The sequence below is a fragment of the Rissa tridactyla genome, chromosome 1 (assembly GCF_028500815.1).
Source record: "Rissa tridactyla isolate bRisTri1 chromosome 1, bRisTri1.patW.cur.20221130, whole genome shotgun sequence".
In the NCBI taxonomy this organism is placed as follows: Eukaryota; Metazoa; Chordata; class Aves; order Charadriiformes; family Laridae; genus Rissa; species Rissa tridactyla.
In genome coordinates, this window is record NC_071466.1 from 167,226,691 (window position 1) to 167,238,813 (window position 12,123).

General features: G+C 38.7%; 1 protein-coding gene across 4 annotated transcripts in view; it reads left to right on the plus strand.

Moving 5' to 3' along the window:
- The window catches only part of BLTP3B (bridge-like lipid transfer protein family member 3B), a 58,029-nt gene that overhangs the window by 25,537 nt on the left and 20,369 nt on the right, over nucleotides 1-12,123 (plus strand). For all 4 annotated transcript variants that reach the window (XM_054219424.1, XM_054219416.1, XM_054219442.1 and 1 more), the window contains 6 exons: nucleotides 667-807; nucleotides 1,376-1,558; nucleotides 2,440-2,620; nucleotides 3,951-4,034; nucleotides 9,913-10,095; nucleotides 10,197-10,315. In XM_054219424.1, coding sequence (XP_054075399.1) covers nucleotides 667-807; nucleotides 1,376-1,558; nucleotides 2,440-2,620; nucleotides 3,951-4,034; nucleotides 9,913-10,095; nucleotides 10,197-10,315 — 891 coding nt within the window. The remainder of the gene's footprint in view (nucleotides 1-666; nucleotides 808-1,375; nucleotides 1,559-2,439; nucleotides 2,621-3,950; nucleotides 4,035-9,912; nucleotides 10,096-10,196; nucleotides 10,316-12,123) is intronic.

Sequence of the window (12,123 nt, forward strand, 5' to 3'; positions counted from 1 at the left end):
CGTTTTTTCCTTTTGATGTCCTGTTCATTTCATGTTCTCCATGATGTTGCTTCTGGACAATCACTTATTTTCCCATATTTCGTTTTCAGTATCCATCTGTACTTGCTGCTTTTCTAGCATTATTCTAACATTTGCTTGCTGTGTCTTCTAGAAATCCACATAATGGATCCAAAGCTTTTGGGGTCTATATGGCATACAATGTTTAACTTTCTCTTTTAAGTGAAATAAAACACTCCAAAAATCTCTCCCATCCTGTATCTTTGCTTCCCTCCCCACTCTTTTCCTATATAGTAAGATTTAGCGTTTTGAAACTAAACTACACAATCTTCTTTTCTTCCTCTACCAAACGGTACCTAGTATGCAATAACCCATATAATTGTGACCCTTATTTTCTTCTGAATATTTTAAATGCTACTTGTTACCTCTGCCTGCTTGGAACTAGCTTAACGTTTCTGTGACATTCTGGAGATAGGGAGAAGGAAGCTTTACTTCCTGGCGCTTATAAGTGGAATAACAAATGAATTGTATTTGTTCTGTTCATATGGCTCTGCGTGAAGGATATGTGTGAGCGTGTGTGTATATATGTAGATATATACATACACATGCTCAGGCACAAGTAAACTGTCTTATGCATGAAAGTGTTTTTCTCTTTTTCTCTCTTTAAAGGTTTTGACTTTTAAAGAAATCAACTGGCAGATGATCCGAATAGAAGCAGATGCAATCCAGAGTTCTAAGCATGAAATCATGAGTGCTCCAGTTCGACTGATTACTAACCAATCAAAAATTAGGGTCACACTTAAAAGAAGGGTAAACTTGAAAAGTTTGAAATCTTTTTTTTATTTTATGAATTAATTTTTAACTGGTGCTCTGAACGTTTGCATGCACATAGTAAAGGTTTTAAATTTGGGCCATATAAAACGTAGAATTCCCTGAACTAAATTTTTAATAACATATAATTGTTAAGACTGTAGAGTTTATAAGAAATATTGCAGATAGTATCTGAAGATGAAGACCTTGCACTGATCCTACTAATAAAGCTCTGCAGTTCAAACAATTTCATTTATGATGATGCACATTCTCGTACCTCTCTAGATTCAGGCAATATTTGCATTACTTACATTGAGAGAAATGCATCAGTTTAATATCCAATGCATACCAAACTAATAAAAAGCGAGGCGTAAATATACTGTCTTATGTACTTTTTAGTTCATGAGAGGAATACAATTTGACGTAAAAAATGTGTTTGTTATCTATATGGAAGAAATCTACTTTTTGGGAAATGTGGTTCTGCATTCAACTTTTTTTCTTGTATTTGAGGTAAGAAATGTAAGTATTTAATGGACCCATTTGACTTGTTTAAATTTTCATTCTACAGTTAAAGGATTGTAATGTAGTGGCATCAAAACTGGTTTTGATTCTGGATGATTTGCTCTGGGTTTTGACTGATTCCCAGTTGAAAGCCATGGTGCAGTATGCCAAATCTCTTAGTGAAGCCATAGAGAAGTCAACGGAACAGAGAAAAAGCTTGGCTTCTGAAACGGCTTCTGAAACAGCACAGGTACGATAACTGATTGTCTCACTGTATCATTATCAGGTGTTCTAAAATACAACACAGTGCTGTTAGTTGTGTTAATTTATTTTAGAGAATGTTCAGTTACTCATTTTCATTCAGCTGTGTATCTTAAATTCTGCTGGGAACGAATCACAGTAGTATAAAGTAGACTTTATTTTACAAGATTTTGTATATTGATGTTAATTTGCAGGAAAGAAAAAGAAGTTGCATTGCTTTATCCATGTACAGAGTATTTAGATTTTTATATTTACTTAATAGTTGATTAACTGTTTAGTAAATTTGCTTTCCAAATATTTTCTGGTTATGAATTAAAAAAAAATTAATATACACTAAGGTAACCCTTAATCTGTGGATAGATATGCTTACTATAGTGATTTAAAGTGCCTACCCAGTTTGTTTTCATGGTAATGAAAAGTCAGCTTTTAGGAAGAGCTTTCTTTCATGCAGCTCTGTTGTTGGAATACATAGCGAAGAATAATCCTACTTTTAACATATTTCTGCTGGCATGGATGTGATATTGATGCTGCGTGTCTTACCATTGATGGTTTTCTGCTGGTTTAGTTCCCCAAACAGCCTCCAACAAACGTTAGAAAAATACCAGTGCTGCAAGTGACAAGGGTCTAAAGAAGTTGGGGGGGGGAAGAAGAGAATAGGGGATGCACTGGCATTACCTCTTTGTAACACCTAGCCATACGCTCAGCTTTTGGCTAAAACAGCACCCTTAAACCTCAGTAATGATCCAAGGTGAATGCATGTGGTGCAGATTTTCCCTTATTTCAAAGGCCTGATTTGAGTAAGTAAAAGGATACTTAGGCTTGGAAGGAAGGATAAACTTTATAAACCAATATGGCTAAATATTTTTTCAGAGCTCTGCCCCAGCACCCAGCTCTCAGCAGGTGAAAGCACACCAGACGACAGCAGCACCTGATCAAAACGACGCAATAGTAAAATTGTTTAATGATTTTGATGTTAAAGAAACTTCGCATCACTTAGTAATTTCCCATTTGGACCTACATATATGTGATGATATCCATTCTAAAGAAAAAGGTAACTTTTTTTTTAAAGTAGCATGCCTGTGAACCATAATCATCTTTAGAAGACATGTTAATCAAGAGTCTTTATTTTAAAGGAATATTCAGAATTGTCTTCAGTGTTGGTAGACACACATTTAAAATTAGCTAGATGCCTCTAGGCAGGACAACATTTCATTATTAAATGTAATTATTGTAGAATAAATGCAATAAAAACTGCGAAGAGTGCTAGAAGCTTCAGTCCTTTTCCTGTCTTCTAGAAACTGATTCTGTCCAGTCAGATCGTTACAGCTGGGTTTTTTCGTGTATATTATAAGTTAACTGGGTTATGAAGAATGCAGTGGCAACATTACTGTGGCTTGAAAGGGTCACTATACAATCTGCTTCTGTAATACTTCTATAAAATACAGACTAATAATAGAGCAGTCCTCTTTGTGTTCTCAATTTAGAGAATCTATTATGCTCTGCATCACATAGCAATAATGGAACAAGTGTTCTGTGGCCTTATAATTTCGTATGTAATACTTGTACTTTTTTTTTTTTAAAGAAAGACTATTGTATATAGTCATATTTAGAACCAGAAAGAAAGAAGACAAATGACACTTTTCTTTATGCCTTTTAAAACTGATAGAAAAGAATGACATGTCAGTGTATATCCAAGGAGCTGGCTAGTCGCTGAAAAACTTATAGAGGCGTACAAGGTCTGCTGAAGAAAAAAGTATTGAAAAACTTAGGTTTTAGTGAATGTATTTCCTTGATTAAGGAAGACACTTGCAGTGCAGCAGAGCATAAGGTTCACTGGCTAGAGACGTATTTCCTTACTGCAGAGGAGATTTATCATTCTTAGTGAGATCTCTTCATTGGTCCTTTATTTTTGGCCATGAAGTTTAAATTTAGCAGTAGAAAAATCAGAACAGAGGGCTCTCAGAAGACCTCTTCACTGCAATAATATTTGTGAAATAAAATAAAACAAATTAGATTTACAATATTCTTGACGGTAACTGTTGACTTTGAATGACTGATCATAATCATATATTCAGTGTGAAAAGTTTTGTTTCAGGAAAATTGCAGTTGTATGTGTTCAAAGAGCTGTCTCTACTTTTTAATAGCACTTAATATGCAATTTGTTAGTAGTGACTGAGCACAGACCATGGAGTTCTATAAGCTGATTCTTAGAAACCGGTGAAGACTACATGAATGAAAATTTTGAGGGAAGATAATGAGGTTGTAAGGAGAGCCAGTACAGAGGAGGAAGCAGCTGTTAGGTGTTTAAAGGAATGCTGCAACGTGAGAACTAACATGCTAAGTACAATGTCTGCAAAGCTGAGCATTGTTTTACGTTACAGATTCAAATAGACGTGTTACAGGAGGGGCCATGCAGCTTTCCTTCAGCTATTTAACAGTGGACTATTATCCATTTCACAAAGCAGGTATGAAAGTGAGCATTTTGTGAGTTACCTGTGAATGTAACTCTCTTGCTTGAATACTAAAAAAAATTGTTTGTGTGTGTATATGTGTACAGCTTGGATTATAATGTTCTGAGCATTTGACATACATACCTTTTTATTTCCTTCTATATGCAGAATGAAACAATCTGGGAACCAATTTAATTTCTGTGAATGAGCTATTTTAGGCCAAACACTTTTCCTTTCACTGTTCTGTTTGGTCAACAAAATGGTGTTTACACATTTCTGACACAAAAAGAATTGTGTGTTGGCAGAGGAAGGCAGTATCGCAGATCGAGAATTCACTAATTGGATATTTGCAAGAGTCAATCTGCTAGAATTTGTTGTCCATAAAGAAGTCTATCATTTTATGTCAATTTCTAAGCAATGTTTTTTATTTTATTTTGCTAAACAAGAATACCATTGTGCAGAGGTTCAATTATATAGCCTTTTGTTAAGGAATTGTTAATAAACAGATGTTAGCAATTTCCAAAGAAACATTTTTTACAAATTATTTCTAGTAAATATGTTTTTCATAAATCTAAAATATTTAGAAGAGACGGAATCAGTTTGCTGTTGAATTTGAGATCAAAGACAGTCTAGTACAGTGGAGGGGCTTTTAGTTGGTGGGGGAGTTGGTTGTGCTTTCTGTTGCTTTTTACTAACACAGACTAGTCATTTTGGAGTGATTATCCACATGCATTAAAGATTTTAATTAACTGTAGCTTGCCTCATGTCCTTCTTGTCACTCATGGTTGCAGATGGAATCCCATAATGTCAATCTATTTCATTCATAAGTAGTAAGTATAGTTTTTGCACCTTAAAAAGTGTAGTTTAGTGTGGGTCAAATAAACATACCCAGCCACAGAAAAGAATATGTTTAAAAAACCCGGGATTCTTTCTTTGCTATAGATTGGCCTAATATGGTTTGAAATTTGTGATAGTGGTTTCCCGTTCTATGAAAGTGTGACCTTAAGTTACAGAGGTTTAGCACACGCCTGTCTTGTGACCCAGCTATGTTTTTCATTTATTGTCACTTCCGATTTCTGCCATGTCTAAGCGAGGGTCTGATCTGGCTGTGATTTCTGTGTGCTCTGCTCAGAGAAAACATAGAGAACCAGGAAAATAAAGAGATTGTTTCTTTTGGAAGGATTCTTGGCCAGATTGAACCATGCACTGTAGGCTCTTGGATGGGCATGTTAGAAGCTCCCTGAGAATGCTTTTAGGTAATGGCTACCTGGGACATAACGCCCACTACATGAAACCAGAGCTGGAAAGGATCGTCTGCAGAGCAAAGGTGGTGCCTCTAAAGGTAGTGTTCTCCTGCCGTCTGAAATAGTGTTTTGTACAAGTACATTTAAGTAACAGAAACCTAGATCTCACTAATAAGCTATGACAAAAAACTGCCAAAGGTTGTGGTGGTTGATCCAATAGGGTGTATGTCTAGAGGGGAGGGGAACATGCCAGAAAGTTTCTTTTTCCACTTTAAGAGGTCATCATCTTCTCACCACTTTAGAAGAGTGTGGAAATTCTATGGACAAGCTATCATCACAGAAGGGAGAGTCCCTTTTACTCAAAGTAAAAGGAGCACATATTATCTTGAAAGTTCAAAGGGATTTCTCTAGTCGTGTAGGTATCGTGCCTCTATATACTGCTGTATCAGGCTATCACCTGATGTGCAGAGGATTCCTACCCTGAAGTCAAGGCTCTGCAATATCGCATGCTGAAGGATTACACCATATTAATGCTCTGTAACAGTGGGCAAGGAGGAAACGGCTATATACTGCTGTGACTGTTACCAGACTGTTTTCTGGTTTTGTACCTTTCTGGCCTATGGAATATTTAGAAATAGCTCTCTTGGTATAGTCTTCTTGGAAATTGTGATTAACCCTTCAGGAAAAAGCCCTCAAAAATTAATTATTTTGCAGACTGGGTTCTTGGGGGCGTGGGAGGTGTTCTATGGTTTTGTAATAGACCCCACCCAGAAAGACTCTAAAGTGTCTGCGGCATAATTGCTGTAGGGTAAATTTCTAGCCCATTGAAAATCAAGCCTTCCAACAACAGCCTTTTATAGTATTTGGGAAAAATGAAACAGGTTGTGTGTCCGTTGACTACGATAACCCTAACAATAAGACAGACTTACCGGGTATTGTAAACCTGTGCGTGCAGCAGTCCATCACTTTTCTAGACCTGCTCTCTCCCAGACCTGCTCTCATAGAAGCTTTTATCCAGATCCGTTATCTGTGCAGCTGATGTGTTGCTGTACAGAGAGAATGATCAGAGAAAGCTGCTGCTTTGCCATCATGCAGGACATTTTGCAGTACAGGAAATTCTTGATCAAGCTGAGGTATTGAGACAAGATCTGAAACTGGAAAGCATTTTCTTCCTGGGCAATTCGCAGTAAATTCTGGTGGTAGAAACGTCAGTGCCAGCTCCACTAAAATATTGTTTTCTTGTTACAATCTGGCCTGCTCTTGACTTTTCACAGATAAATGTGGCAATTACTTCTCCGTATATAGAGATGTAGAATAGTTGAGGACGGAAGGCACCTCTGGAGATTGTCTAGTCCAACCCCTCTGATTAAAGTGATGGCAATTAAAGTTAGCTTTTCACGGGTTGTGTCCAGTTAGGTTTTGAATGAGTCCAAGGGTGGAGACTCTGCAGCCTCCTTAGGCAACCTAGTCCAGTGTTTACCACCCTCACAGTAGAAAAGCTTTTTTTTTGTTGGTTTTTTTGGTGTTTTTTTTGTTTTTAATGTTTAAGTGGAATTTCTTGTATTTCACTTTGTGCTCATTGCCTCTTGTCCTGTCACTGGGCACCACTGAGAAGAATCTGGCTCCCTCATCTTTACTCTCCCCTATCAGTCACTTACACACATTGGTAAGATCCCCCTGAGCCTTCTCTTCTCCAGGTTTAATGATCCCAGCTGTCTCACCCTTTCCTTAAAAGGTGTTCCAGTCCCTTAAGTATCTTTGTGACCATTTGCTGGACTCACTCCAGTAAGTCCATGGCCACCTTACACTGGGGAGCCCAGAACTGGACCAAGCGCTCCAGATGTAGTCCCACTAGGGTTGAGCAAAGGGCATGTATTGCCTCCCTTGGTCTGTTGGAAATACTTTTCTGAAGCAACCCAAGGTGCTGTTGGATTGCTTTGCATCAAGGACACATTGCTGGTTCATATTGAACTTAGTGTTTCAGGTTTGGCTTCTTTTTCTGCAAAGCTGCTTCCCAGCTGATCAGCATCTAACCTGTACTCTAGATGCTGGACTTGGATTTCCCGTTGAAGTTCATGAGATTACTGTTGGGTCACTTGTCTAGCCTTACCTACCTCTGAATGGTAGCACAACCACCTGGTGTATCAACCATTCCTCCTAGTTTTGTACCATCTGCAGAGATGTTGAAGGTGCACTCTGCCCTATCATCCAGGTTACTAAGGAGGATATATTGGCTCCAGTATTGGCCCTGGGGGTGTACCACAGATGATCGTCTCCAGCTGGACTTCATGTTGCGGATTCCAACCCTCAAAGACTAACAGTTTAGCCAGTTTCCAGTCCACCTCACTGTGTACTTACCTAGTCAGTACTTCATCATTTTATCACTGAGCATGTTACAGACAGTGTTGAAAGCCTTGCTAAAATTGAGGTAAACAACATCCACTGCTCTCCCCATAGCCATCAAGCCAGTAATCTCATAGTAGAAGGCTGTAAAGTTCACCAGACATGATTTCTCCATCATAAATCCATGCACATGGACTCCCAATCGCCTTTGTGTCCTTAATATGTTTTGAAATGGTTTCAAACCATCAACCAGCTCTCCTGGACCCTTCTGGCCAGGGTTGTATCCCACAATGTTCTTTCAGGCAGGCTAAAGGCTGCTCTCGTGAAGACCTGAAGGAGACTTGTCTCCTTGGCTTGTCATTCAGCTTTTTGCTTTGTTCCTTCCCCTCGGAATCCTGAACTCCACCATGTCATGGTCACTGCAGCCAAGGCTGCCCCCTGACTTTTACCTCCCTGACCAGTTCTTACTTTTTCGTAAGAATTGGGTCCAGTGGATCATGGCTCTCTTTGGCTCCTTGATTAGCTGTGTTAGGAGGTGGTCATCATCGCACTTTCAGAAACCTTATGGATTGCTTGTGTCTTGCTGTGTTGTCCCTCCAGCGGATATGGGGGTGGCTAAAGTCCCTAATGAGGACCAGGGTCTGTGAACGTGATACTTCTTCCAGTTTTCTGAAGAGGGCCTCATGACCTTCCAGCCACAACTATTCTGTGATTCTGTGATCTTCCTAATCAGATGGTCTGTAGCAGACATCCACCACAACATCGTCCTTGTTGGTCTGTCCTCTAATCCTGACCTGTAAGCACTCAGCTGCCTTATCATCCATCCCGTGGCAGTGTTCCATGTGTTACCACTGATATCACTGAAGGGGGCAGTTCACTTTCCTTGCCTTCTTGGCCTGTGCTTCCCAAAGAGCCTGTGTCCATCCTTCACAGCATTTCAGTTGTGTGTGCTATCTCACTATGTCTTTGTGATCCCAATGAGATCAGAGCCGTGCAACTGCGCGCAGATCTCTGATTCCTCCTGCTCCCACGTGTTCCTCATGCCGCATGTGTTGGTGTGCGAGCATTTCAGAGAGGCACCTGCCCATACTAACTTCCCAGAAGGGGTATGAGAGCTTTCCCTATAATGCTGCTGTCCTGTAGGTACTTCAGAGTTTATGTGCATACGCTTGGGGTGACCCCACTTCACCCCTATTTTGGAAAATCCCAGCTTCATGGACTCGAATTTCACGTATCTTTGTCCTCTTGCTCTCCTGTTTTCTTCCCTGTTCCTTTCTCTTCTTCCTTAGCTAGAAAGATGTGAATAACTATCAAAAGGCTGTGAGGCAGGAGGGTGGGGAATCATCTCTTGTGGTACAATCATCCCTTCAGTGGTATCATCTCTTGTGATAGGCCCTTCCCTTAACATTTCTTCCATGCTGAAATCTGTGCATTTGGACTTGAAATCACAATTTTTTCACAAAGCATTTTCCTATTTTAATAGCAACCATATCTACTCATCCCCAGTGTAAGTGTCCAAAACTTCATTAAGTTCTAAATAAAGTAAGTTTTCACATGCTGGTATGTAGAGAGTGATGTCCCACTTGAACTTACTTGCATTGCGTCCTTATGATTGAACAGGTTAGTAGGCTGTCTTTACAGGGACTGTTGGAATAGATCTCAGTTTCTTTCAGAGGTTTAAATACTTGACCAACAGAAACATGTTGGGAATAAAAGAATTTCCACTGGACTCTTTTTTTTTTTTTTTTTTTTTTTTTTTTAAGGCTGTGCTGCAGCACTGATTGAACTTACCTTTGGGTTTGCATGCCATAAAGGTGCTAGAGAGCCAAGACAAAAAGAATTAATTTCTGGAAAGGGACCAGCAGTTTCTTAGGACACAGTTCTGTCAGGAAAGATAAGCTTGGAAAAAGTGAGCGTGAGAACATTGTTCTGTTACTTGCTCTCACATATTCTTTTTTCTTCAGTGAAACATTTTTTTTACGTGTTCTCACATATGACATTAATGTGTCATCAAGTTTCTCTGAACTGGAAATATTCAATGATGTTTTGAACGCTAGTTAGTGGTGTTAAAAGGCAGGTGGCAATATCATATTGTTTTCTGAGTGATTTTGTGAAGCAGTGAGACTTGATTTTATGTAGTATATAACTTCTGTTTTAATGGCTGTTACAACTTCTGTTGTTCTGTAATTGCAGCGTGCAATGAGATTATATTTTGAAGAAGAATTGTGAAATAGTGGAAGCTTGTTATCCAGTTCAAAGCAAACTTTGAAATGAGTTAATATTTCCTCCATTCCTCTTATTTGCAGGAGACAGCTGCGATCACTGGATGCATTATAGTGATGCCACTAAAACCAGAAGTGGATGGGCCAAAGAATTATTAAATGAATTCAAAAGCAACGTTGAATTGCTTAAGCAGGCTGTGAAGGACCAGGTCATAGATTCTCCTCCCAAATCACTGCCTGCTGTTTCTTCTCAGAACCTACAAACAGGTACTTTCTTTGCATCACTAATGCTCTAATTCCATGAAATGTTAAAACTATTCTAAAAAAGACTGTGCTTTTCAATGATCCATCACTATTCTTTCCTACAGGCAAGGAACAGATACCGAAAGGAACATCTAGGGCTTCCTCTGTATCTTCCCAACAACCAAAGGGCAAACTGATGTCTAGTCCTATTGTGGTTAGACTTGCAGATTTCAATATATATCAGGTACATTTCTTGAAGTTAGTAAAACTGGGGCTGCTTTGCCCTTGACTGTTATGTAACTATGTTTTTTAAGGGACAATTCCAAAGCCCATTGAAATTAATAGAAGTCTTTCCATTCATTATTGGATTGGACCTTTATGGGCCTGCTTCTGCTTTGTTAAAACTGGTGGATATTTTCTTACCAACCTTATATTAGATGATACCCCATCACAATTATGTTTTGGATCCAAGTTCTACTGCTCCCCAAATCCTGACATTTGGAATTTCATCTTTTCGTTGTACTATGTTAGGTACCCAGTATTTGAATATATATTTTAATATGGCATTTGTATTTTATGCGTTTCTTATTGTTATCTTTTTCAAAGTACATGAATTATTTTTTTTTTTAAATGTTAAGAGTTTTTAATTTTTTTTTTTGTCCAGTCCCTCCCTCCTCCAGTAATATTCTGAGTAGACAATTTAAGCTTTTTTTTTTTCTTTATTTTTCTTCTCCCACCTCCCCTCCAATTTGAGTAGTTTTAGTTGCTGGTTGTTCTTCATATTCAGTCTTTGGTGCAGATAGGAAGCAACTGGAATAGAGGAGGAGTATATCTCTAAGGCAGAATGGTAGCGATATAGGGGATTCTACTCTAAATTTCAGGTCCTAACAAAAATGCTTGGTGTGTGCCCTTAGTCATTGTGACTTCTACTTGCTCTGGTTCCAGTTTTCAATGCTTTTTTGCCATATCACTTCTGGTAGAGTGGGAGGTTGCAGCTTGCTGCCAGGAGCCTTCATCTGGATTTGAAGTGGTTTTATAATATTTTGTACTGTTGGTGTTTTCATTTGCCTTCAACTCTTTAGATGCTTGTCTCCTCCTCCCTACACAAATACATTTTCATTTTTTTAATTGTCATTATTTCGATACAATTTACAAAAAGCTGTTTTTCTAAATAAATCTGTTGTTATTTGAATATTTGTATGTGTTAGAGAGATGTTTGCAGCTTGAAAACAGCTACAGAGTGAAGCAGGCTTATAAAGGTTATATATTCATTATTTCCAGTGAAACTAATGCAAGTAGACTTCATCATATATTCAATATTAATACATTGGCTAGTTTCAAACTAGCAGTCTGACCTACTAAGTGTTGGATGAAGGAGCTTTTTTGACAACATACTTCTTAAACTAGGGTACCTTCCAAGAAATTTAAGGTCAAATATATATCAAAAGGTGATCTCTTTCTTCTTTCATAATTTACATTGGAAAGAAACAGAAACGGGAGGATTACTGTTGTATAGTGTCTTGATTCTCCTGTGAAGTAGACCTTTGGGCATACATAGCTTTGCCAGGTGCCTGCTGAACACCTTGCTTAGCAGTATACAGTCAGGTTGTCCCATGTACTGGAACATGTCCTTACGACAGTACAAGGACTTCCTAACACTTCGGTAGTAAACTTACCTAGCTTATCTATGCCTTATCATCTAGATATGGGATCCTTTTGGACGGACGGTGTGCCAATATACCAAGTCCTAGCATAGTTGCTTGTACAGGAGCTGTAATGTTTGCAATAAAGATATCAGATCATTCTGGGCTTCTACTGAACGCCTTTGAAAGTGACCTGCTGCTTCCTGCCTCACATGAAGGAACGGGATCTGGTACCGTTAGTACTATGTAGTTTTCTTGTGAAACTGTTCTATGCGGATTGCTTTTGCTACAAGGCAACTAGGTGTTTCTCGTTGTTGGTACTTTGTGTAGTTGGGGATCTACATCTGAGAGCAGTGGAATGTTACCCTACTAGGGGCAGTGCCTTGCAACTACAAATGCTTAATGATTC